At 47.3% G+C, this 25,585-nt stretch overlaps 1 protein-coding gene across 1 annotated transcript; it reads right to left on the reverse strand.

Moving 5' to 3' along the window:
• GABRQ (gamma-aminobutyric acid type A receptor subunit theta) lies at positions 1 to 25,384 on the reverse strand. Its single transcript, XM_037822213.1, has 9 exons — positions 25,239 to 25,384; positions 23,251 to 23,339; positions 9,985 to 10,052; positions 6,198 to 6,418; positions 4,817 to 4,899; positions 3,730 to 3,867; positions 2,805 to 2,957; positions 1,515 to 1,777; positions 1 to 775 (listed from the first exon to the last, which is right to left on the reverse strand). The coding sequence occupies exons 1-9, from the start codon at positions 25,382 to 25,384 to the stop codon at positions 11 to 13; spliced, it is 1,926 nt and encodes a 641-aa protein (XP_037678141.1). The 3' UTR covers positions 1 to 10.
• Positions 25,385 to 25,585: the final 201 nt, after the last annotated feature.

Genomic DNA, 25,585 nt, shown 5'->3' on the forward strand with positions numbered 1-25,585 from the left:
CACGATGGGACTAATTGATGTGGTACACCCAGTAGGCGATGTTGAACAACCCAAAGGCGAGAGGGAAGAGGACGCGGGACCACCTGTCGATCTTGGGGACATAATCAGGGTTAAAGAGCTTGGAGGAGAGCCCTTTGCTGAATGAGCACCCAGGGCTCGGGGGGCGGCTGTCATCAGACTCCGAGCCACTGTCCTCCCCTTGGCTGCAGGCCAGGACTTCGTCATCATCGCCAAGGCTCCAAGTATCGTCGTTAACAGATTCAGGATGCTCTTCACGGCCCAGCCAGCCACTCTCGACGTTGACATCCTCATTCAGGCTACAGATCTTGTCCAGGTCCCAGCTTGCAGCCGGCATACACCGCTGGTAGGGGCCAACCAGAGGCTTCCTGACGTGGCCATGGTCATCACTCTCGTCTGAGCTCGAGCTCTCTTCCTGGTTGTCTTGGTCATGGATCTCAGCACGCACGCGGGACTCGGCACGATTGCGGATTTCGGGGAAAGGAATGCCCTCATCTGTCTTTAAACTATGAAAGCGGATGCCATAGCTGCAAAGGGCCTGCTCCGAGGTGGCAGGGAGATGGCTCAGGCTTTCTTCGGTCACCGGCTGGGTCTGCCACGAGACAAAGGAGAGGGAGCTGAGGCTTTCTGAGGTGGCCAGCTGGGCCCGCTCTGGAGTGGAGGCCAAAGAACCAAGGCTCTCTGGGGTGGCCAGCGGGGCCTGTGCCGGGATGGACAGCAGCCAGTCGAGGTCATCTTCCAGGTCGATCAGTTCAGCCTCTGAGGAGAAAACAGATAGGGTCATTAGTTTCAAATGGTCCATCTGGATCGGCACTAAGGGGGAGGCAGGAGGTGGGGGGCTTCCTCCAGCAGCCTCTTCTCCATGTTGGGGGCCCTCTCAGTACTTGCAACACTGTCGTGCATCTCTTCAATGGGCAGGGCGGTCTCCTCCTCGAGTCTCTTGAGCTCGGTGGGCTGAGGAACAGGACCAAGAAGAGGCCGTTAGCATGCCGCAGTGGGCCATGATGGCTGCAAAGCCGGGGTCCCCAGGGGCAGTCTGTCCCCTGAGGAGGAGTGGGATGGCTGGATGCCAATGTCCTGCCTGCAGCCAAAGGCTCAGCATGGCTGTGAGAGTTGGCACGGCCAGGCAAAGACGGGTAGGCAGGCCACCTTCCCTGGCAACTGTCTTTTCCCTTCAGTCTCCCTCTGCACCCCTCTTTACTTCCTGTGCTCCCTTCCTGCCAGCCCTGGTGGTGTGCGAAGTGGACCAGCCTTGACGTCCACAGGTCTGGGGAGATCTAGCTCTGTCACTTACTAGCTCTGTACTATGGACAGTGACTTTGCCTCTGAGCCCAGTTCCTTCACCTCTAAAGGAGCAACTGACAAATAGTCCTGCCTCTCTGTCGTCTGTTGTGCATGTGAGGAATAAAGGGGTTAAGGAAGGGGAAAGGGTCAGGCACTGGGTCTGGGCCCGAGAAGCGCTCAGGAAAAGCCTGCTGCCCGTTGAAAAATCCAACCTGCACATCTGCTATCGCCACTTCCTGGAAGCGGTAGCGCTCAAGGTCAGCGACCCTGCGGGCCCTCCTGCGTCGCCGACGATGGTGCTGAGGGCCTCCGCTGTAGAACAGATAGTTGATGTAGACGTACTCCATCAAGGACAAGAACACGAAGAAGAGGCACACGATGATATAGATGTCGATGGCCTTGATGCAGGCAACCTGGGGGAGTTTATCTTGCAGATGGGAGTCGATGGTGGTCAGGATGAACATCGAGGTCAAGCCTGGAAACAACCGGGCACAGCTTTAGCCTCTTCTGGTGGCTGAAGTTCTTGGCAAGCCATTGGGCCCACATCCCACAGGAAGGGACCAAAGGACTGGAGGGTCGGGGGCCTCTGGCCATCTCTGGGGAGGCGGGGGGGGGGGGCACCTCAACAAAAGGCCATCCACTCTCTAGGCCTGGGGCCTCTGCTGAAGTCCTCTCCACTCTTCTTCGCCCATTTTTAAACCCAGCCTCAAGGGTCCAATGCCTTCCCGCGGCTGTGATGCTCTTCTGCATCTTCAGCCCCGTCCCATCCCATGATGGCCCTTTGCCCCTTTTGCCTGTCCCCAAGATGGGCCTTCTGCTGGGAACGGGCCAGCCTGTTTCTTAGATCCCTCCATGGTACTGCCCAAAGACCCCCGATGGCTCCCCACCGCTTGAACATGGAGTTCCAACTCTTAAACAGGAATTTCCAGGCCATCCCAAGTCTAGCCGGGCTGTCTTTCTGCTGCCCTCCCCATCTCCCCAGCTCAGGAATCCTGGGACTTAGTCCCATTTAATCAAGCTATTCCTTCTCTTTGGGAATGCCTAGTCTTGTGTCTTGGCCTTTTCCGCCAACTCAACACCCAACTTGAACACTTTCCCAGTGCAGTTTTAGCTACCGAGACCTCTGTCTCCACATCCCACCAGATCCCCCTTGAGGGTCCCTCCTCTGGAAGTGCTCTGCCGCCTCCCAAGTTTGATGTGTTGTTTCACCAACCTTTGCTGTACTCCATTTCTGACCTAATTTGGTGACTTGTCCATTCATTCTTGTATTCAGTAACTACTGAGTTTTCTGGAACCTTGGGCCCAAAATGCCAGGGTCCCAGCCCCAAGGCCTTTTTCTGGGCTATCTCCAAAGATCAGTCTCCTGGCTGGAGATGGGGCTAGGCTGGCTGAGCACCCATGCAGGCACCCACTGCTCCAGGAACTCCTCCCAGACTCTCACCCTCCCCCTATCCCTGAGCAAAAGGACCCAGCCCCCTCTTTGAGATGGGGACAGGACCTACCAACTGTCACCCTGGCTGCAGAGGAATCATGGTTCATCCAAAACGATATCCAGGAGAGGATGGTGGTGAGGACGGTGGGCCAGTAGATCTGCACAAGGTAGCTGTTGGCTTCCCTCTGGACATGGAACCTCAGGATCAGGCGCGTGTAGGAACCTGGTAAGGAGACATGCTGGTGGCAGGGCAGTGGGCATCTGTGGGAGGTGGTGGGGGGACGGATGGGCAGTTCAGCCCCTGATACCCCATCCACAGGCACCCAGCCTGGGCAGGCCACAGAGTTGGACCCTTCGGCTGCCCCAGCAGGCCAGTGATGATGGCATGTCTCAGCAGGCCCCTGTGGCACGGTAGAGCAGGTGTAAGGCTTGAAGTGAGTCCACTTTCCCTTGATGACATCCCAAACCGCTTGTCCTCCGCCGAGGAGGATAAGGGTGTGGAAGCACTCGGCTTGGTTGTTGCCACTCTTACAGGTGTAAAGGATCCATGCTGGTCTTGAGGGACAGGCCCCTCCCAGGGCCAAGCTCTCACCCTCCAAGTTTTACATCTCCTGGGAGTGTCTGTGAAGCACCATTCCGGCCTCCAGCCACTGGATAGGCTCCGGGTGTGGGATCCCTCCTCCGAGGCTGGGCGTGGTGGGGTGGGGTGGGCTTGGGAATGGGCCACTCTGACTTTTGGAAGCATGGCCACATGTCTTGTCCCTCTCACTGGAAAAGTGCAGCTGACAATGTCACAATGGAAATGGGGGCTTTGGACGGGGGGAGAGTGAGCAAGGAAGGGGGAGAGAGCAAACCTCAGGGAGCCTGAAGGTGACCAACAGCAGGAAATGGGAAAGGAGGCAGCAGAGAGTGTAGGCCCCAGGCAGAGGTCCCTGGGAACCTATGAGGGAGCAGAGGAGATAGGAGACAGGCGTGGAGGAAGGGGTCAGGCTCACCTGTGTGGAAATAGACCTCCTTGCTCATAATTGTCTGCCCCAGGAAGCTGAACTGAGGGATCTGCAGCTCCTCAGTCCCGCGGACAGCATTCTCCTCATCTTCCCAGAATAATATGATGTCTTCGGCTGTGTAGCCATCTGGGAGGGGGGAGAGAGAGACCGAGTTAGTCAGGGTCCAAAAACTGGCAGAGGCAGTGTCACACCAAAGTGGGCTGTGAAGCCCAAGGCTGATTAGAACCTGCACTTTCAGGGGCTACCTTGTAGCTTTACTGGAGACGCTTGGCAGGGAAGATTGAGGAAGGAAAGTCCTAGGATCTCAATTTATACATTTGAGGCCACCTGCTCCCAGAAGATATATCTCTATCTTTCTGTCCATCCATCCATCCATCCACCCATCCATCCATCCATCCATCCGTCTCCCCATTTCCCATCCACTCATCCATCCATCCATCCATATGCCCATCATCCATCCATCCATCCATCCCCTATCCATCTAACTCCCCATCCACCCATCCATCTTCTCATCCATCTATCCATCCCCCATCCATGTCCCCATCCATATTCCCATCATCCATCCATCCATTCGTCATCCATCCAACTCCCCATCCAACTCCCCATCCACCCATCAATCATCTATCCATCCATCTTCTCATCCATCTATCCATCCCCCATCCATCCATCCATGTCCCCATCCATATTCCCATCATCCATCCATCCATCCATCCTTCATCCATCCAACTCCCCATCCACCCATCAATCATCTATCCATCCATCTTCTCATCCATTTATCCATCCCCCATCCATCCATCCATCCATGTCCCCATCCATATTCCCATCATCCATCCGTCCATCCATCCTTCATCCATCCAACTCCCTATCCAACTCCCCATCCACACATCAATCATCTGTCCGTCCATCTTCTCATCCATCTATCCATCCCTCCCTCCCTCCATAATTTCTCAATTGAGAGAAGTGGGGAGGGAGGTGGGAAAGGAGATGTGATGTCCTTCTCACTGTCGGTTCTGCCTTTGGTTTCCTGATCTCCACAACCCGGAGGAGGGAAGAAGGGGCCACTGGAGAGACTTACAGCTCTCAACCTCCAGCTTGCAGGCCTGCTTGTCCAGAGGAAATTTATGCAGATCCAGGGAACAAGCCGCTGTGGTGGTGAGTCTGCAAAGGGGAAGGAAAAGAAAGGGAAAAATGACTCATACAGCCATTCCTGAGGAAGCTGCAGGGGGCAGATACAGAAGAGGAAGGAAGTTACGCCAAGGAGTGGCCCACCTCCATCTCCTCACATCAGGCATGCTAGGGCGGGGTCCTCTGTCCCTCCCCACTTCCCATCTTCTCTCCTTTCTCCCCCGCCTTTTCCTTCCTTCCTTCTGGAGGAGAGATGAGTTGTAGGGGTAGAAAGGGGATTTGTATGTGACAAGGATGCCAAGAGATCTGGCAGGACTCAACCAAAGAACAGATGTATGGCACTGCAGAAAAACCACAGGAGGTGAGGACCAGAAGGGCCACTGAGGAACCAGATACAGTGACAGGGAAAGGGGACTTGTGCTCACTGAAAAAGCACCAAGGCCACAAAGAGCAAAATGCCTGCCACCCCAAAGTAGCAGAGGCACTGGGCCGAAGCTGAGAGCAGGTGTACAGTGTGCAGGTACCCACGTGAGCAGGGACCTGGGCCCACAGGTGTGGCCAGTGACCTGCTCCCTGCAAACTTTGTTACTCTCTGACTCCAGTGGCTTGGTCCAGGGCAAAGTGGATAGAGAGAGATGAAAGAAACAAAGGGAGGTAGCAGGAGCACCCCAAAGAAAGAGAAGCTCAGAGATTCGACCTGTCAAAATAGGAAGAGCTGAATCCTGGCAGCTCCCTCTTGGAGAGATTTGCCAAGCTAAAGTGATCTCTCCTATGTGTCTGTCGAGTTGGCTTGTAAAGGATGATATTGTGAGGTGAGCCGTGGCAACTGTCTGCTATGCTGTAAACAGACCACCGAGGAGTTCCTGTGTGCACGTGGTTCTGGGTGTAGAGAGCCCCTCCCCTCCTGGGTCCCCACTTGGTATCAGTATGACCGGTGGCATCCATCAGTCCCCTCCCTCACTGCACGGACTGTGTGCAATGCTAAAGGGGACAGGGAGGGGAGAGGAGTCAAGGAGGGTTTCCTGAAAAAGAGGGCATTTGAGTTAGGGTCTGAAGGATGGGCAGGGTTTAGACTGATGAAAAGGAGGAAGAGAACATTCCAGAAGGAACAGCAGAAGTGAAGGTGTGGGGACAGGACAGCCGAGGACATCTGCGGGAAACTGTGAAGGTTCCACTTTGGTCACTGGGGAGGATGAGTGATGGGGCAGTGCCAGACAAATCTGGAAAGCAGTGGACTTCTCTGCGTGCTCCTTTGTGTGTGTGTGTTCCCGTCTCAGGGGACCCCAGTGCCTGCTCGCTGTGATGGTCATCAGGCCCTTGGGGGAACTCACCGGATGCCGTACCGGACCGTCCCATCTGGGTGAAGCTGAAACACGCGGTTTTCCACAGTCACATCATGCACAAAAGCATCCTTGCTATTCAGAAAGTAGCAATCGGGGACCCACAACTTGTCAAGCATCCGATAGTCCAGAGTCAAGTTCAGGTTTGTCTCGTAATATTCTAAGCGTGAGTCCTTCCATGTCTGGTGAAAAAACAGCGTGATGGTATAGTCCTGGGGAGAGACAGGGAAATCCCAGTTGTAAGTCAGGTCCTCCGATTCTCTGACCTGTGTGTGTACGCATATGTGTGCATGTGTATGCACATGCGTGAAGGATACCATGAACATAGATGCGTACATAAATATAGACGAATACAAGAACAATAAAATGCTCCTCAGGGAATTAATATCCAGGTTAGGAAACAGAACATTGCCAAGACTTTCAAGCAGCAGCGTGTACTTTCCAGAACATACTTGTCACCACCCAGCCCAGGCAGTAACCATGATCCTAGATGTTACTGCAATAATTCCCTTGCTCTTTGTTAGCATTTTACTGTCTACATATGCATTTCCAGAAAATATATTGTTTAGTTGGACCTACTTTTCCTTGTTTTTTTTTTTTTTAACTTTCCCTTCTTTTTTAAATCAACTGTATGAAAAAAAAGTTAAAAAGAAAACAAACATACAATAAAAGAACATTTTAAAGAGACCATAACAAGGGAGTAAGAAAAAGACAACTAACCTAAGATAACTGCTTAACTTCCAACATGTTCCTACTTTACCCCAAGAAAGTTACCTGATATAGCAACATTTCTGTGAACTTGTTCCTACTATATCCATCAGAAATTAACAGACCATAGTCATTCCTGGGCATCCCCAGAACGTTAAATAGCTTATCTGTTCTTCTTGGATTATTGTTCCCCCTTCCTTAATTGCTCTCTATTGCTAGTTCCCCTACATTCTACATTATAAGCCATTTGTTTTATATTTTTCAAAGTTCACATTAGTGGTAGCATATAATATTTCTCTTTTTGTGCCTGGCTTATTTCGCTTAGCATTATGTCTTCAAGGTTCATCCATGTTGTCATATGTTTCACGAGATCGTTCCTTCTTACTGCCGCGTAGTATTCCATCTTGTGTATATACCACATTTTATTTATCCACTCATCTGTTGAAGGACATTTGGGTTGTTTCCATCTTTTGGCAATTGTGAATAATGCTGCTATGAACATTGGCGTGCAGATATCTGTTCGTGTCACTGCTTTCCGATCTTCCGGGTATATACCGAGAAGTGCAATCGCTGGGTCGAATGGTAACTCTATATCTAGTTTTCTAAGGAACTGCCAGACTGACTTCCAGAGTGGCTGAACCATTATACAGTCCCACCAACAGTGAATAAGAGTTCCAATTTCTCCACATCCCCTCCAGCATTTGTAGTTTCCTGTTTGTTTAATGGCAGCCATTCTAATCGGTGTTAGATGGTATCTCATTGTGGTCTTAATTTGCATCTCTCTAATAGCTAGTGAAGCTGAACATTTTTTCATGTGTTTCTTGGCCATTTGTATTTCCTCTTCAGAGAACTGTCTTTTCATATCTTTTGCCCATTTTATAATTGGGCCGACTGTACTATTGTCATTGAGTTGTAGGATTTCTTTATATATGCAAGATATCAGTCTTTTGTCAGATACATGGCTTCCAAAAATTTTTTCCCATTGAGTTGGCTGCCTCTTTACCTTTTTGAGAAATTCCTTTGAGGTGCAGAAACTTCTAAGCTTGAGGAGTTCCCATTTATCTATTTTCTCTTTTGTTGCTTGTGCTTTGGGTGTAAAGTCTAGGAAGTGGCCGCCTAATACAAGGTCTTGAAGATGTTTTCCTACATTATCTTCTAGGAGTTTTATGGTACTTTCTTTTATATTGAGATCTTTGGTCCATTTTGAGTTAATTTTTGTGTAGGGGGTGAGGTAGGGGTCCTCTTTCATTCTTTTGGATATGGATATCCAACTCTCCCAGCCCCATTTGTTGAAAAGACCATTATGACTCAGTTCACTGACTTTGGGGGCCTTATCAAAGATCAGTCGGCCATAGATCTGAGGGTCTATCTCCGAATTCTCAATTCGATTCCATTGATCTATATGTCTATCTTTGTGCCAGTACCATGCTGTTTTGGCAACTGTGGCTTTATAATAAGCTTCAAAGTCAGGGAGTGTAAGTCCTCCCACTTCGTTTTTCTTTTTTAGACTGTCTTTTGCAATTCAAGGCATCTTCCCTTTCCAAATAAATTTGATAACTAGCTTTTCCAAGTCTGCAAAGTAGGTTGTTGGAATTTTGATTGGGATTGCATTGAATCTGTAGATGAGTTTGGGTAGAATTGACATCTTAATGACATTTAGTCTTCCTATCCATGAACATGGAATATTTTTCCATCTTTTAAGGTCCCCTTCTATTTTTTTTAGTAGAGTTATGTAGTTTTCTTTGTATAGGTCTTTTACATCTTTGGTTAAGTTTATTCCTAGGTACTTGATTTTTTTAGTTGCTATTGAAAATGGTATCTTTTTCTTGAGTGTCTCTTCAGTTTGTTCATTTCTAGCATATAGAAACATTACTGACTTATGTGCATTAACCTTGTATCCCGCTACTTTGCTAAATTTGTTTATTAGCTCTAGTAGCTGTATCGTCGATTTCTCAGGGTTTTCTAGATATAAGATCATATCATCTGCAAACAATGACGGTTTTACTTCTTCTTTTCCAATTTGGATGCCTTTTATTTCTTTGTCTTGCCGGATTGCCCTGGCTAGCACTTCCAGCACAATGTTGAATAACAGTGGTGATAGCGGGTGGACCTACTTTTCAATTTTATCTGAATGGATTGATCCAGTTTGTATTTGTCATTCACTTCTTTCATTCAACATTGTATTTGTGAGATTCATTCATTCAGGTTGAAGTGTACAATTATAATTTGTTCACTTGCATTGCTGGGTCATATTCCCTTCTATGAACACATGGTGCATTTTATTATGTAAACACACTATACATACCCAAGCCACGGGACATAGAAACATCAATGTGAGAGTTGCTATTGTCCGACTTTTGATTTTTGCTGTCTGGTGGGTATGTAATGGGATCTCATGGTGGTTTTCTTTTGCATTTTACAGATTACTAATAAGTTTGAGTATCTTTTCATACATTTATCTGCTATTTTGTTTCCTTCATAAAAGTGAAGTGGCCTATTCACATTTTCTGGACATTTTTCTATTGGGTTTTTGCCTCCTTCTTATTAATTCTTAGGAATGATGTGTATTGTGAATATCAGGTCTTTGTACTGCAAATATCCACTCTCACTTACCCTTTTGTGTTGGTTTTGTTCATTTCTTTCTTCTGCAAAACAGAAGTCCCAGAAGTTGTGGCTACATAGAATTTTCATTTTTAATTTAGTGGAAGTTATCAGTATTTATTTTTATGGTTTCGGTTTGAGAGTGTCTGTGTGTCCTTTAAAAGAAATTCTTACGTACCCCAAGGACACAAAGGTAGTATCCTGTATTATCTTTTAAAAGGTTCACTTTAAACGCTTTCCACTTGTTAGTTTATAATCCATCTGGAACTGAGATTTTGTATATGGTGTCATCTCGGGGTTCAATCTACTTTTCGAAAACTTCCAGATGGCTGTACTTTCCCAAACTTACCCTGTTTCTTCCATGTCAGCTCTGTCGCAGGTCAGAACAGCTGGAGATGCCTTACGAGCAGCTCCTTGTCCCGTGTCCCCTGGCCCCTGCCCGCCTCGTGGCTGCAGCTGACACACTTACCATATTTATTTCAGAGATCTGTTCAATCCTGGAGACATAGATAGATATTCCCACGGGCACGGGGTTACCTGCAATACAGGAAGAAGCTATCACACACAGGGTAGGCTAGAGGTAAAGAGCATGGGCTCAGGAGCCACATGGCCTGGGTTTCAGCCCTGCTTTGGCACTTACTAGCTGTGTGGCCTTGGGCAAGTCACCTAACCTCTCTGAGCCTTAGTTTCCTCATGGGTAACTTGGGGACAGTGCTGGCACTGATCTCACAGCAAAAGCAGGCCAAGCAATTCTAAATGTTGGTGCTCATTATCACTAGCTCAGAGGGCCCTCTCAGGCTCGTCAATTCACAGGTCTGGATATCTTTCGATTTGAAAAATTTCTTGGGTGATTCTCGGGCACTGCTGCTTAAAATCCACAAGGGCAGAGGCTCCTAAGGAGGGATGGCTCTCTTCCAACAATAATCTCTTCAGGTTGTTTCATCTTGTGGGCACTGGGGTGGAGTAACCTTTACGGACGCAGCATGGGAAGCAGAGAGGTCAAACAGAAAAGGCCTAGACTAGCGTCATGGGCTCAGGGCTCAAGGCCCACTTCTTATACTCCCACCCTTTTCTACACCGAGGGGCTCCTGCTCCGTGCTCCCTGCCACTCCCCGCTGGGGAGCCCAGAAACAAGAACTAAGATCTGTGGGGTCCGTGAACATGCTCATGTGTATGAATGAAGGAGTGGGCGTGTATGTCCGTGTGTGTCTGTGTGAGTGAATGTGTGAGCATGTGCGTGTATGTGAGCATGCTGGTGTGTGGGAGTGAATGTATGAGTGTGTGTGCAAGTAAATGCATGAGTGTGTGAGAACAGGAAATTATGTGTGAGTTTATGTGAGTGTGTTCATGTGAAAGTGAATGGATGAGACTGCTTGTACGGGGCTGTGTGTGCAAATGTGAGTATGTTCTTATGTGTGTGCATAAGTATGTGAGTATGTGTGTGAGTGAAGGATCATGTGCATGTGAGTGGATATGAGTGTGTGTGGGTGGGAATACGTGAGCATGTGCATATGAGTGAATGTGAGCATGCCCGTGTGTGTGTGAACAAATGTGTTTGTGTGGGAGTCAGTGTATGACTGTGTATATGTGAGTTAACACATATTTTTGTTGTAAATGTGTGTGTCTCTGTTCAAGTGCATGAGTGAACGCGAGTTTGTATGCCAGTGAATGTGTGAGCATGCCTGTGTATGTGAGTGAATGTGTGAGCATGTGCATGTATTTGTGTATCTGTGTGGGTAAGCTGGGGTGTGTGAGCCTCTACATGTGTTGTGCTTGTGAGTATGTGAGTATGTTTGTGGGTGTGAGTGCCTGAAAGTGTTCATGTATGAGTATGTTAACATGTGGATGTATGGGTGAGCATCTGTGAGCATGTTCACGTGTGAGCATCTTTGTGAGTGTTAAGTGTTAATAACTGTGTGCATGTGTTTGAGTATATGTGTGCATGAGTTAAATCTGTGAGTGTGTTTGAGTGGGAATGAGTATGTGAGCATGTCCATATGTGTGTTCATGTGCAAGTGTGAGTGGATTTGTCAATGTGTGTGAACTTGCTGGTGTGTGAGGATATGTGCTTGTGAATGACTGAAGCACCTGACATCATATGCCTGTCTGTGTGCAGGCATGAGTGCATGTGAGCATTGCTGTGCAAATTACTGTGTGTTAGTATGCATGAGTGTGTCAGTATGTGAGTATATATGTGAGTATGTCTATGACTAAGTATGTTTGTCATCATGTTTGTGCCTGAATATCTGAATGTGTTTTAAGTGTGTGACTTTGGTCATGTGTGATTGTGTCTGTGCATTTGAGCATATGTAGGCATGTTCGCATGCTTGAGTGAATGTGTCTATATGTGAATGAGTGTATATGAGTGTGTGTGTGTGACTGTGAGCACATTGCTGTTTGAGTGACTCCATGAGTATATTCATGTGGGAGCTGGTTACTGTGAGTTTGAATGAACGTGTGAAAATGTGCCTGTGTATGTACATGAGTATGTGAATGAATGGGTGCGCATGTTCATGTGTGAACACGTTAATGTTTAAGTACATTCCTGTGTGAGTGAACATGTGAGTGTGTTTACATGAGACTGAATGCATGAGCCTATTCATGTGAACATGTTAATATTAGTGAATGTGTGAGCATTAATGTTATGTCTATGTGTGACTGGAATGAGTGAGCATGTTTGTGTGAGTGAACAAGTGAGGCTGTACATGTAAGTGTATGGGAGTGAAAGCGTGGGCATTTTGGTGTGTGAGGGCCTCTTCATATGGTTGTGTACTTGTGAGTTTGTGAACATGTTTGTATGTGAGTGAATTCATGTTGGAGTCTGTGTGCAAATGTGTTAATGTTTGGGCATATGGGTGTGTGTGTGTGAGCATGTTCACATGTGTGAGCTTGATGTGAGCCTTGCTGAGTGTTTACAGAAGGGTATGTGAGCATGCTTGTGTTTGAATGTGTGAGTAGGTTTGTGAGTATGTTCATATGCAACTGGGAATAAATGTGTGACCCTGTGAGTTTGTGTAACCATGCCTGTATGTGAGTGTGTATGTGTCTGTGTGGGACTCAATATGTGAGTGTATAGGTACATGTGAGTGTGTTCATGTGGAAGTGAGTGAATGAGTGTACTGAGCATCTCTGTATGCCAGTGAATGTGTGAGTGAATGCATGAGTGTGCTTGTGTGTTCTCGTGTAAAGTGTGAGTGTATGAGTATGTATGTGAGCATATTAAGGTGTGTAAGTGAATATTTTGGCATGTCTGTGTGTGAGCCTGTTCATGTGAGCTTGTTGTGTTTACATGAGTTTATATGAACATGATTATATGACTGAGTGAACATGTAATTCTGAGTTTCTGTGTGAGTGTATGTGGGTGTCAGTGTCAATCCATGTATGTGTTCATGTGCACAAGCATCCTAACATGTAAGTGTACACATGAATGTTTGTGACCATGTTTGTGTCTGCGAGTGAGTGTTCATGTGTATGATTTTGTGTGAGTGACTGAGAGTATGTATGTTTGAGGGTATGTATGTTTGTGCGTTTGAGTGAATGTGTGAGCATGTTGCTGTTTGAGTGAAACCATGAGCATATTTGTGCAAGCATGACTATGAGTGAATGTGTGAACACTCCTGTGTGCAAATGCATGTATTTTTATGTGTGAGCATGTTACTGTGTGAGTATAGTTGAGTGAGTGTATGTATCTTTACACGTGCAAGTGAATGCATGAATCTGCTCATGTGACCATACTGATGTATGAGTGTGTGCACATGAGTATATGTGTGAGCATTTCTGCATGTGTGAATATATGAGCCTGAATGTGTATGTTTATCTGTGTGAGTATGTTAAGTGTGTAAGTTCAGGTATGTGAATGAATGTGTGATTGTTCATATGTGTGAATATGTGAGCATGTTCGTGCACGTGAGCATGTTGGGGTATGGGAGTACATGTCTGAGTGTGTGTGCAAGTGAATGTGTGAGTGTGTGAATGAATGTGTTCTTATATTTGAGCATGTTTGTGTATGTGAATGAATGTGTGTGTAAGGGAATGTGTGAGCATGTGCATGAGTGGATGTGAGCATATCCAAATATGTGTATGCAAGTATGTTAGTGTGCTAGTGAATGTGAGCATGTAGGTTTGTATGCCTGAATGTGTTTACCACTGAATGTATGAGTGTGTGAGGGTATGTGCGCATGTCTGTGTGTGTAAGTGAATATTTGTGTTTGTGTTGGAGGGAATGAGTATGTGCTTATGAGTGTGTGTGAGTGTGTCTGTGTATGAGTGAATGCAAATTGTTTGCATGAGAGTGAATATGTGAATGCTTTAATGTATGAGGGTATGGGTGAGAGTGCAAGATATTCATATGTGTGTGTGAATACGTGATCATGTTCACGAGTGCTTGTGAGTGTGTGGGAGTGTGTAAGTGGATGACCATTTTCATGTGGGTGAGCATGTCAATGTATCAGTACATTCCTGTGAGTGAATGTGTGAGCATGATTCTGTGTGAGTTTAATGTATTTTCATGACTGAATTATGACAGTGTACATGCAAGCATGTTGGTGTGGGGGAAGAATATATGTGTCTGTGTGCAAGTGAATGTGTGTAAGTGTGCAAGTGTGAGTACATGTGGCTGTGTCTGTGTGCCAATGACTGTCAGCATGTCTGTGTGAGTTAGTGAATGTGAGCATATGTATATCTTTGAGTGTGTATTGTGTAGGAGTGAATGTGTGAGCCTCTTCACGTGTTAGTATACTTGTAAGTATATGTGTGCATGTCTGTATGAGTGAGTACCTGAGGCTGTAAGTGTGTTAATGTGTGAATGTGTGGGTGTGCCTGAGAGCATGATCATGTGTGAGTCTATTTGTGTGAGGTGTTGAGTAAGTGTATGTAAGCTGTGTGTATGTGAATGTGTGAGCATGTCTGTGAGTGTGTTCATGTGAAAATGTGAATAAATGTATGAGCCTATGTTAGCCTGTGTGTGTGTGAGTGAATGCATGAGCATTTGGGGTGTTGGAAGAGAATGTGTGAGCGTGTTTGTGTGGAAGTGAATATGTGAGTGTATAGGTATGAATGTGTTTCATGTGCGTGTACTCAACTATGAGTCAATGTGTGAGTATATTGTGTGTGCCAGTGAGTGTGTGAGCATGTCTGTGTAACTGAATACATGAGTGTGTTTGTGTGTAAAGTGTGACTGGGGGTATGAATGTAAGCATGTTCATGTGTGTGAGCCTGTGTGAGTGCTTACACGAGCTTATATGAATATGACTGTATGTGACCGTGTGCATGTTTGAGTGAATGTGTACGCATGTATGGGAGTGAATGTGCAGGCATGTTGATGTTTGAGTGAATTCATGAGAATATTTGTGTGTGAGCATGTTAATGTGAATGAATTTCTGATCATGTGCCTGGGAGTGTATGGGGGCATGTGCGAGTGAATGTGTGAGTGTGTTTGGGGGTGAATATTTGAGCATCTGTGTGTTAACATGTAAATGTGAGTACCTTCCTGTGTGAGTGAATATATGAACATGTGTGTGTGAGTGCATACCTGTGAGTGTGAGGGCATTTCTGTGTTAAGTAAATTGAATGTGAATGAATGTGAATATGTTTATGCAGTGTATTTGTGAGCATGTTTGTGTTAATGTGAGTATATTTATGTATGTGAGTCAATGTGTATGTGTATCTGAGTGAATTTGTGGGGTCTGTGTGTTTAATATGTGAGTGTGTTTGTGAGTGAATGTCTGGGCAGTGCATGCATGTGAGTGAGTTGGTGTGTGGGAGTAAAAGTATGAGTGTGTTCCTGTGAAAGTGAATGTGTGAGTGCTTGTATGTGAGATTTTTTTGTGTGAATGTGAGTAATTCTATTTAAATGTGTTTATGTGTTTGCCACTGAATATAAGAACATAAGACTGTATGTGGTTAAGTTGTGTGTACGTGAATGTGTCTGTGTGGGCATGAAAGTGTGAGTGGGTCTGTATGTGGGAATTAATGAGTTTGGGAATGAATGTGTGACTGAGTGAATTTGTGAGCATGTGACATTACATGAGTGTGCAAGTGTGAGAGTTAATGTAAGCATATCCAGTGAGTCAATATATGTGTTCACCTGTGTGAGTGTGTTGATATGTGAGTGTATGTGTATGTTGCCTATGAATGTATGGGAGTGTGAGTGAATATATGAGTATATGTAAGTAGGTGAACATGGTGGTGTGTGGGAAGAATGTATGTGTTCATGTGCAAAGTGAACGTGTGAATATGTGACTGTGTACACGTATGAGTTTGTTCATGTGCAAGTGAATGTGAGAATCTGTACTTGTGTGTGAGCTTGTGTCTGTGAGAATGTGGGTGTGTTCTGTTTGAGCAAGTTTGTGGGTGTGAGTGACTGGGGGTTGCCATTTAATATATGAGTGTGTGTTTATGAGCATGCGTGTGTGAGTGAATATTTGAGTGTGAGTATGAGGGAGGGAATATGTGAGCATCTGCATATGAGTGGATGTGAGCATGTCTATGCGTGTGTGAACATGTAAATGTATTTTTGTGGGAGTGAATGTGTGTTTGAGTGAGTGATTTTGTGAGTGTCTGTGTTTCATATGCAAGAGTGAGTGAATCTGTGTGTGTGTTTATGTGCCAGCAAATGTATGTCTATGTGTGACTGAATGTGCATGTATCTGAGTGTGTATATGTGAGTGAAAGTGCAAGGAAGCTGTTGTTCGTGAGCCTGTCCAAGTTAGTGTGCCTGTGAATTTGTGGGAACATGACTGAGTGAGTACATTTGTGAGTGCATGAGTATGTTCATGTGTGTGTTAATGTGAATGTATGGGTGTGTGTGTCTATGACCATATTCATGTGCATAAGTTTATTCATGTTAACTTGTTGCACAAGTGTTTATGTGAGTGTGTGAGCATGTTTGTGTGCTTTAAGTTAATATATGAGCATGCCCATATGAGTGAGTGAATGTGTAGGTGTGTTTGGGAGTGTATATATGAGCATGTACAAATGTACAAGTATGAGTGAATGTGTGATGTATGTGATTGTGTGACAGTGAAAGTGTGAACATCTGTGCTTATCAGTGAATGTGTAAGCATGTATATGCAGCATAGTGTGTACACACGTGGGAATGAATGTGTGGGCCAGTATGTGTGAGCCCGTTCATGTGTTAGTGTACATATGTGCAAGTGTATTTCTGCATGAGTAGGTTCCTGTGTGTGTGTGAGCATATGGGTATGTCACTGCGCATGTTCATGAGAGCTTGTGTGAATGTTATGTGAGTGTATGTGAGCATTGTGTCTTTGAATATGTCTGAGTGTGTTCCTGTGTGTGAATAGATGTGTGAGCCTATAAGTGTACGTGAGCATGCCTCTGTGAGTGAATGTGTGAACGTGTTTGTGTTTGAGTGAATGTGTGTGTCCGTATGTGTATGTTTGTATGGGAGTTAATGTGAGTGTGCCTGAATGCTTGCGTGTATTCATGTGAGTGAATGTGTCTTCATATGTGAGTGGATGTGCACTCATGTTGATATTTGAATGAATCCATGAGTGAATGTGCACACATGTTGATATTCATGTGTGAACATGCTAACATGTGAATGAATGTGAATATGTGCCTGTGGGTGCATGGGGGTGTATGTGACTGTGTTTGCATGTGAGAGTGGATATATGAGCATGTTTGTGTGTTAACATGCTAATGTGACTGCATTCCTGTGTGCGAAAGCATGTGCATGTCTGTGAGTCTGTTAATGTGTGGGTACATCTGTGTGACTGACTCTGCATGAGCATGTTAATGTCTGTGTGAGAAAATGAGTGTGCACAGGTAAGTATATGTGTTGACATTTCTGAGTGAATGTATGAGCAGAAACATTTAAGCGCATGTGGGTATGTTTATGTGCAAATGAATGTGTGAGCATGCCTGAGTGAGTATATTCATATGGGAGTGTGTTAATGTGAATGAGTGTGTCTGTGCATGTGAGGGAGTGAATTTGTGTTCGTGTGTTAACGTACATTCCTATGTGTGAACATATGCCTGTGTGTGAGCATGTGAATGTGTCACTGAGTGTGTTCATGTGCAAGTGAATGTGTATGCTTGTGTGTGAGCTTGTGTGTATGTGAACATGTGGGGATTTGCTGTTGAAATGTATGAGTCTATGAGTGTATGTGAACATGTCTGTGTATGAGTGAATGAGTGTGCTTGTGTGGGAGGGAATGTGTGAGTGTATCCATAAATGTGATTTAATGTGTGTTCATATGCAAGTGAGTTCCTGTCTCTATGTGTGAATGAATGTGCATGTATTTCAGTGTGTATGGGGGTGGATGTGTAGGAAGTATGTGTGAGTTTGTTCATGTGTTAATGTACATGTGAGTGTATGTGAGCATGTTTGTGTGTTAGTGCATGCTTGAGGGTGTCAGTTTGTGGGTGTATGGGTGTGTCACTGAGCATGTTCATGTGTGCTTTGTTGGAGTGTTTGAGTGTGTGAGTGAATTTGTGAACATGTGTGTGAATGTGTTTATGTAAGAGTGAATAAAAGTGTGATTGTGTGAATGTAAGCATGCCTGTTTGGGCATGTTTGTGTATGGGTGTATGTTTGTGTGTGACTGTGCAAGTGTGAGAGTATATGAGTGGGTCTCTGTGAGTTAATGTGTGAGAGTTTGAGTATGTGTGTGTACACGTGACTGTACATGTGTGTTTTGAGCATGTTTGTGCCTGTGAACATGTGAATATGTTCATATGTATGACTTTGTTCATGTGCGAGTGGCTGTGTAAATATGAGTGAGTGTAAGCATGTGCATGTGTTTGAATGAATGTGAGCATGTCTATGGATGATGAAATGTGAGTGTATGTGTGTTTGTGTGTGAGGGAACTGCAGGCATGTTGATGTGCGAATGAATCCCTGAGCATATTTGAGTGTAAGCTTAAGGTCTGAGTGTGAATGAATAGGTGAGCTTGTGCCTATGAGTGAATGTGTGAGCACGCTTGTGCTGGGCTAGCATATACATGTGTGAGTACCTTCCTTGGTGAGCAAATGTGAGCATGTTTGTGTGTAAGTATGTTGAAGTGTGAGTATGTGGGAAGGTATAGGAACAGGTATGGGCATGTTCTCTTAAACATGTTAAGGTGTGTGTTCATATTATTGGATGTGTAAGCATTTCTGCATGTGAGTGAATCTGTGAGCATGTTCTGTGAGTTTATATGTGCATGGGTTCATATGTGTGAGTGCATGAGTGAATATGGTCTGTATGTGAATGAACATATGAGCATGTGCATGCACTTGATCGTGTGTGTTTGTGGGTGAATATATGTGTGGGTACATCAGTGTGGGAGCCTGTTTATGTGTTAGTGTACATATGAGTGTGTGTGAGCATCTTTGTGGGTATGAGTGAATGTGTATGTCTGAGTGATTTCCTGTGAATGACTAATGTGTGAACCTGTGTGTGTGTGCATGCCTCTGTGTGAATGAAAGGTGCTAATGGGAGTGAATGCACAATCCTACTCATATTAACATACTAATGTGTGTCAAAATGTGTATGTTAATTTGTGACTGCTTTTGTGAGTATATGTGTAGAGCTATGTGAGCATGTGGGTGTATGGGAGTGATATGGGAGTGAATGTCTGAATGTGTTCCTGTGTGCGGTAATGTGTGAATGTATGAGTGTTTTCTTATATGAGCATGTTTGTGTGTGTGAATGACTGAGGGTTTGCCACCAAACATGACAGTATGTGAGTATATGTGAGCATGTCTGTGTGTGGCAGGGAATGTATGAGCCTGTACATATAAGTGGATGTGAGTGTGTCTGTGTGTGTGTGAATATGTGAATGAGTCTGTATGTGTGAGTTAATGTGAGTGCTTTTTTGGTGGGAGAGAATATGAGTGTACCTGTATATGCAAGTGTTTCGTATGAAAATGTGAGTGAACATGTGAGTGTATGTGAGCATGTTTGTATTTGAGGGTGCTCATGTGTAAGTATGTTAATGTGTGGGTGTATGGGTGTGTTCAAGGGAGAGTGAGAATAAATATATGATCATGTGAGTGTATGTGAGCATGCCTGTGTGTGAGTGAATGTGAATGTGTATTGTGAGCAAATTTGTGAGTGTGTGACTGAGTGAGAGTGTATGTAAGTGGGTCTGTATGAGTCAATATGTGAGAAGGTGTGTGAGTGTGGTAGTATGTGTATATGTAGTAACATGTATATGTATTTTTGAGCTTGTTTGTGTTCATGTTTATGACTGTTCATGTACAAGTGATTGTAAGTGTGTATGTGGCAGTGAATGTAAGCACATTCATGTGTGCAAATGAATGTGTAAGCATGTCTGGGTGTGTGCGTGGGTAATTAAATATGTGTTATGTGTGTGAATGAATTGTGTGCATGTTGATAAGCAAATGAATCCATGAGCATATTTGTATGAAGTTGTTAATGTGTGAATGTGAGCTTGTGCCTGTAAGTGTAGGGGGGTGTTGATGAGTGAATGTGTGAGCATGTTCATGTGTGTGAACATAGTAATGTATGAGTACGTCCTTGTCTGTGAGTGTGTGAGCATGTTTGTTTTCAGCATGTTAATGTGTGTTCATGTGTGTGAATAAATGCATGTCTGTGTCAGCATGTAAATGTGTGTGCATGTCAGTATATGTGTATTTCTGCATGCAAATGAGTGAGCATGTTTTTATGTTTGAGCATGTTCATGTGTGAGCATGTTAATATATGTGTGCTCCTGCATGTGACTGCATGTGTGAGTATGTGTGTGATAGCATGTCTAGGTGTGAATGAACTTGTGTGCTTCTGCTTGTGAGCATGTTTGCATGTGAGTGTGTGTGTGTGTATGTCAGCATATCTGTGGGTGAGTGAATGCGTGAGCATGTTTCTATGAGTATTTTCATGTGTGAATGTTTGAACATGTTTGTGTTTGAGGGTTAGCATGTGAGCAAATTTGTATGTGTAAAGGAATGTGGGAAAGTGTTCATGTATGTGAGCATGTTTGTGTGTCACTGTGCAAGACTGAGTGAATGTGAGTGGGTGACCTTATGTGAATATCTGTGTGAATGTGTGTGTGTTAATGTGCAGGTCTGAATGTGTGACATGTGTGTACATGTTTCTGTCTCCTGGGGCTTATTTTCAGCCCTCAGTGTTAGCACTGCCCACTGGCAGGATTCAAATGTGATCATGAATGGGAAAGTACGTAGTAAACTGTAAGGCACTGTACACAAATAAATTTTTATTGTTCCCTCATCGGCTCAAAGCTGCCTACACCCAGACCTCTAGCCAAGCCATTATTCTCTCTTTATTGCATCACACCGCTGCTATGGTAACACGTGTGACGCTTGCGATTCAGCCTGCTGGCTTCACTGCAGGCTGATTGCCCAGAAGCTGAGCTGCAAAGAGGGAAACGTGTTATTCTAAGCCCAAGGCTTCAGAAAGCAAAGTGCTACTGGGAATTAGCGTATGAGTGACAGCGGAGAGGGAAATGGGCCTCTCTGTTTGGGCACAGCATTCAGGACCACTGTGAACAATCCCCGGCAAAGTGCTATGGACTGGCAGGGGGTTCTGGAAACGCAGTTCTTTATTACTACCTTTCAGGCCCCCCACGTGCCTTTAGAAGTCAGAAGCAGGGCCAGGCAGCCAAGCGCCCCTCCCTCCCCAGCGTCAGATTTACCCTAGACCCAGCGCCCCTTTGGCAACTCCATCCCTTACGGTGGAAGCTTGCTTGCGACCTGGCCCGGTCCAAGGGCTCCTGGCCGAAGGGGCAAGTGGGAGCTTAGCTAAGGTCTCCCGTCATGTCCAAAAGGATAATCAAGAAGAGTGAGAAGCCTCCAGATATGCGGCCAAATGCCATCTCTGGAGTGATGACCTCAGCCCCATATCTCATTACTGCCCCCTGATGGGCCCAGGAGGGCAGGTAGATAGAGGTAACCCCTTTCCCTTATTCGCCAAAACTTCACTGCACCAACTCCTCTTCCTCCCCAGCATCCGTCAGAGTGCTGAGGAAGCAATGATGAAACTGTCTCATTCATTCCTTCACTCTCCAATATAGGGTGCCTATGTCTGGCCAGGTGCAGGAACCTCAGGGAGCAGTGTTTTGCAAAACTGCAGAGTCTCAGTTCTTATGCCCTCAGTAACCCTCAGTACTCCCCACTTTGGAACCTGTGCAGGGCACAGTCACTAAGGCCTCTTTGCCTGTGAATGTGTGTGTGTGTGGTGGGACACACATGCCCGAGTCCTCTCCCCTCCCAGCTAAACAGCCTCAGTGACTTCAGCCTCTGTGGCGTTCTCAGGCCATCATCGCCAGGTGCCTGCCTCCTCTCCCTGGGGCTGGGCTTCCTCTCTTGGGTGTGCTGCACTTGCTGACCAGTTGGGGGCGCTCCCTCTAAAAATGGGGATCTGACACCATGGTGCTCTGCTTGATTTTCTATTGCCTCCTCCACCCCTGCCACCCACTCCCGTCAGAGTGCAGCTGTCCCACCTACTGCCCCTCCTCCGCCAGCACACAGCAGTCGAGGCTGGAGGGACCCCCTGTCTAAATGCTGGAAGGTTCGAGTTGTCCCTGCCTTCCCACCTTCATCTACTATATGGCTAGATCCAGCCAGGGACTCATCTTTCCTTATTTGCCCCCCAGGCCTGCATGTAAGCCTCCTACCCTTTAGACAATCAGAGTTTGTTTGTAAGACAGTGGTGAGGTGCCTCGGAGAGAACGGGAACTTTCCATAGCTGACCAGCCTGAGAGCTGGCTCCTCGCCCCTGGCCCTGGGTGCCTGCCGAGGCGGCAACCCGGCCTTGACACGGTATGGAGGGGAAAGGAAGTAGCGACTCCCCTGACACCCGCCAGTGCTTGGCGCAACTGATCCAAAAGCTGGGGTCAAGTGAAGGGGTTCTGGGGTGCCCTAACACCAAATTCCCCTTATACCCAGATCCCTTCTCTGAGCTCCAGAGTCTTGGCCTTCTCTTCGGGGGATCCCCAAGTGTGCACTCACCTTGGAACCTGGGGGCTGCGCCTTCTGCCCTCACCTCCAGACGGAGGAATGGAACAGAGGAGAGGCACCAGTTCCCCCCAAAATTCAGGGCCTGGGTTTTCAAGGTTGCTCCCGGGGCCAAACAGCCCCCCACTGGACTTAGCCCAAGGGCCAGCTCCTCCCAGCTGGATGCTCTTTAGGGCTAGTGTATTCAGAAAGCCTCAGTTCATATGCACAAGTGTGAACCATTAGTGCTCATTAACCATTCGAGGGGCTGTGGAGTTCAAGTCCCAGGCTTTCTTTGGCTTAACCTCTTTTTTGCTCTTTAGCGCATTCCCACTTTATTTGATGAAGAAGACCATGCACTTTTGAACAAATTTAATGGGTGGGGGGGAGTACCCAGGGTGCAAGGGATGTGTGCGCAGGTGCCCTCCCTGTGGAGCGGGGGAAAAAAACAAAAAACTCGAGCTTGAGCTGCTTACCGCATGCTCATTCCTGGGGCTAGTGCTTCTCTGGCCATTCCAGGGCTGCGTGCTTCAGGCTTGGTGCCCTGGCAAGGCAGCGTGGAAGGGGCAGAGGGCCTCTTGCACAGGAAGTCAGAGAAGTGGGAGAACTTCCGGGGACAGAGTTAAAGGCCTGGGGGTTGGGGCTCGAGTGTGGGCATAACAGGTGTCCACAGGTTCAGGAAGGGGGGTCTGGAGAGGCAGAGGTGTCACCAGCCTGGGGGGTGCCAATGGCCAGTTTATTGGGTGGGGCTGGCTTGGTGTGTCTCAGCTTTATTTGACTGAACCCCCCAGCTTCGAGTGGCTGGAAGTGGCTTACCTCCAAAATTTGGTCTCAGACGGACATCATATCCAGCCAGCACCCTGTCCAAAATCTTTCCAACCACAGCTTCATTCGCGCAGTTTTTGCTGAAACAGAGAAGTCACTGGTCATTATAAATGCCATGTTGCTTCTCTGAGAACAAGCAGCTGAGGACACTGACTTGCCAGGGCCTTGTCTTCTCCTGCATACATGCAGACATGTACAGTCATATGTGTCCACGCTCTCCCCCACCTCCACCCCGCTGCCCGCCCTCCCCAGGATGAGTCAGCCAGAAGCGCAGCAGCAGTGACTCAGACTTCCCCCTCCCCCCAAGCTTTTATCCAGAGGGTGGGGCACCCAGGCTGGATCCCTGTTACCAGGCAGGACAGAGGTGGGGGAGGGGCAGTGGAGAGGGGGAGGAGCAGGCAGGTGGGAGCTCCCTAAGGAACCCCACCTTGTAATCACCATGGACACAGCTTTCCAGGTTGGAGGGGGTCCTCTTGCCAGGAGCACCTCATTGCCCCAGAAAAAGAAGTCTTCTACCCTCAGTGATCCCCTGAGCTCAACCAAGCAGCCTATATTCTCAGCTTCAAGTCACATCACCCCTAGTTGGGCAGGGCTGGGCATTTCGTTGTCACATCTCTGTCAACCTTGCTTTTTGTACACCTCTTTTTTTTTTAATGACTGGGCATATGACATGGTGCAGAGAGAGAGAGCCTTGCTCACGTAGCAGAGATTTATGACCCTCATGCAACCAAGCATTTCAGATTCTCGGGGCTCAGGGTTGTCCTCGAAAAGACATCCATTCTGGGAGCAGGCAACTCTTTCGCTAAGCATGTGCTTCCAGCCTGGAGGTGTCTTGGGTGAGCACATGCAAGTGGACCCAGCTTGGTCCCGCGGAGAGCTGGCCTTTTCTGAGGTCTCTGACGTGCTCACCCCAGACACCTGAGACCCTCAGTGGGGTTCTTTCCCCACAAAGGGGCTTGTGGAATAAGAAGAGGCCATGGCCATCACTGTGATCTTAGGATCGTTCATGCACTGGCCAGGGAATGCCAGCCCCTGCAAATCTCAGTGTGTGTGTGTGTGTGTGTTCAGTAGCGCAGTCTGGTATGTCGTATTGAGGGCACTGCAGGGCTGTCTGCTGGAACCTTGCCCAACTACTTTATTTTTTTTCCTCTGGGTACATGTTCCTTTCTAGTTTGCCATTTAAAAAAATTGTTCCCGATCATCTTTAATCAGACATTTTCATTTTGCAATATTCCAAAGTGTGCGCATAAATTATTCCCGAGTAAAAGCGATGCATTCCCGCCTGTTTCCCATGCGCTAGCGCTCAGGATCTGTGTGAGGTACATGTAAATGGCTGACTTAATTGACAGCTCTTCCGATATTCGCAGACTCAAACAAACTTGAAATCAAACACAGAGAAAAACCTCGTCTTTTCAAACCTTTTCACAAAAGTGCAAAAGTGCACCCATCTCAGGCCACACGCTTATACAGCCACAAACCGCACTCTCTGGGTTCCGCTAAGGCTGAATAAAAAATTTCTATCTGCGGCATCGGAAAGGGTACCCCCCTCCCCCAGCCCCTCAAGACCCACGCGCGCGCGCGACCCGGGGAATGGGCTAAAATCAGACTCAAACAGGTGTCTCTCGCTTCTGTTTCGTGTCTTGCCCATCACCTCTTTCCCCCCGACCCCGCCACAGGAGCCAAAGAACATGACTGGGGAGCGCTGCCCCAGACCTTAGTCCCTGGGGATGGGTGGGCAGACCCTGGGGTGAGGGCATTTCTCCGGGGGCTGTGATCTGGGCGCGCACAGGGCGCTGCCAGACGCCGCAGTAACAGGTGGGTGGCAGCCCGGGGCTCCATCTCAGCCGCCCTTCACTTCCCCCCTTACCCCTCCAGGGGCCGCCTGGTGGGGCCCGCGCGCGCGCGAGGGCTCCGCGAGTCCGGGTCCGAGTCTCCCCGGCCCGCTCCGTCCAGGGGGCCAGCCTGGGTCGCCCGCTTACCAGTGGAAGAGGTCCAGGACGACGTCGGGAACGGTGGAGAGAGCGAAGTGGAATTCCGAGGTGAGCCTGGGGCCGTGGCCGTCCGCGAGCCAGGTCCTGATGAGCAACAGGAGCACGGCAGCCCGCAGCATGCCGCGGATGCTCATGGCTGCGGCGCTCCGAGGGGCGCGGGGTCGGCCGCAGACGGCCGGGGAGAAAGGGACGGCGCGAGGCGCCCAGGGGCCCCTCTCGGGGAGCGCGGCGCGGGCGGGGGAGCAGGAGGGCTGGTGGTGCGGAGCCCCGGCCCGAGGCGGGGCGGAGGCGCAGCCGCCCGCAGCTCTGCCGGACGCAGCCCGCAGGACGCGCCC

This window comes from Choloepus didactylus, chromosome X, assembly GCF_015220235.1.
Source record: "Choloepus didactylus isolate mChoDid1 chromosome X, mChoDid1.pri, whole genome shotgun sequence".
Taxonomy (NCBI): domain Eukaryota; kingdom Metazoa; phylum Chordata; class Mammalia; order Pilosa; family Megalonychidae; genus Choloepus; species Choloepus didactylus.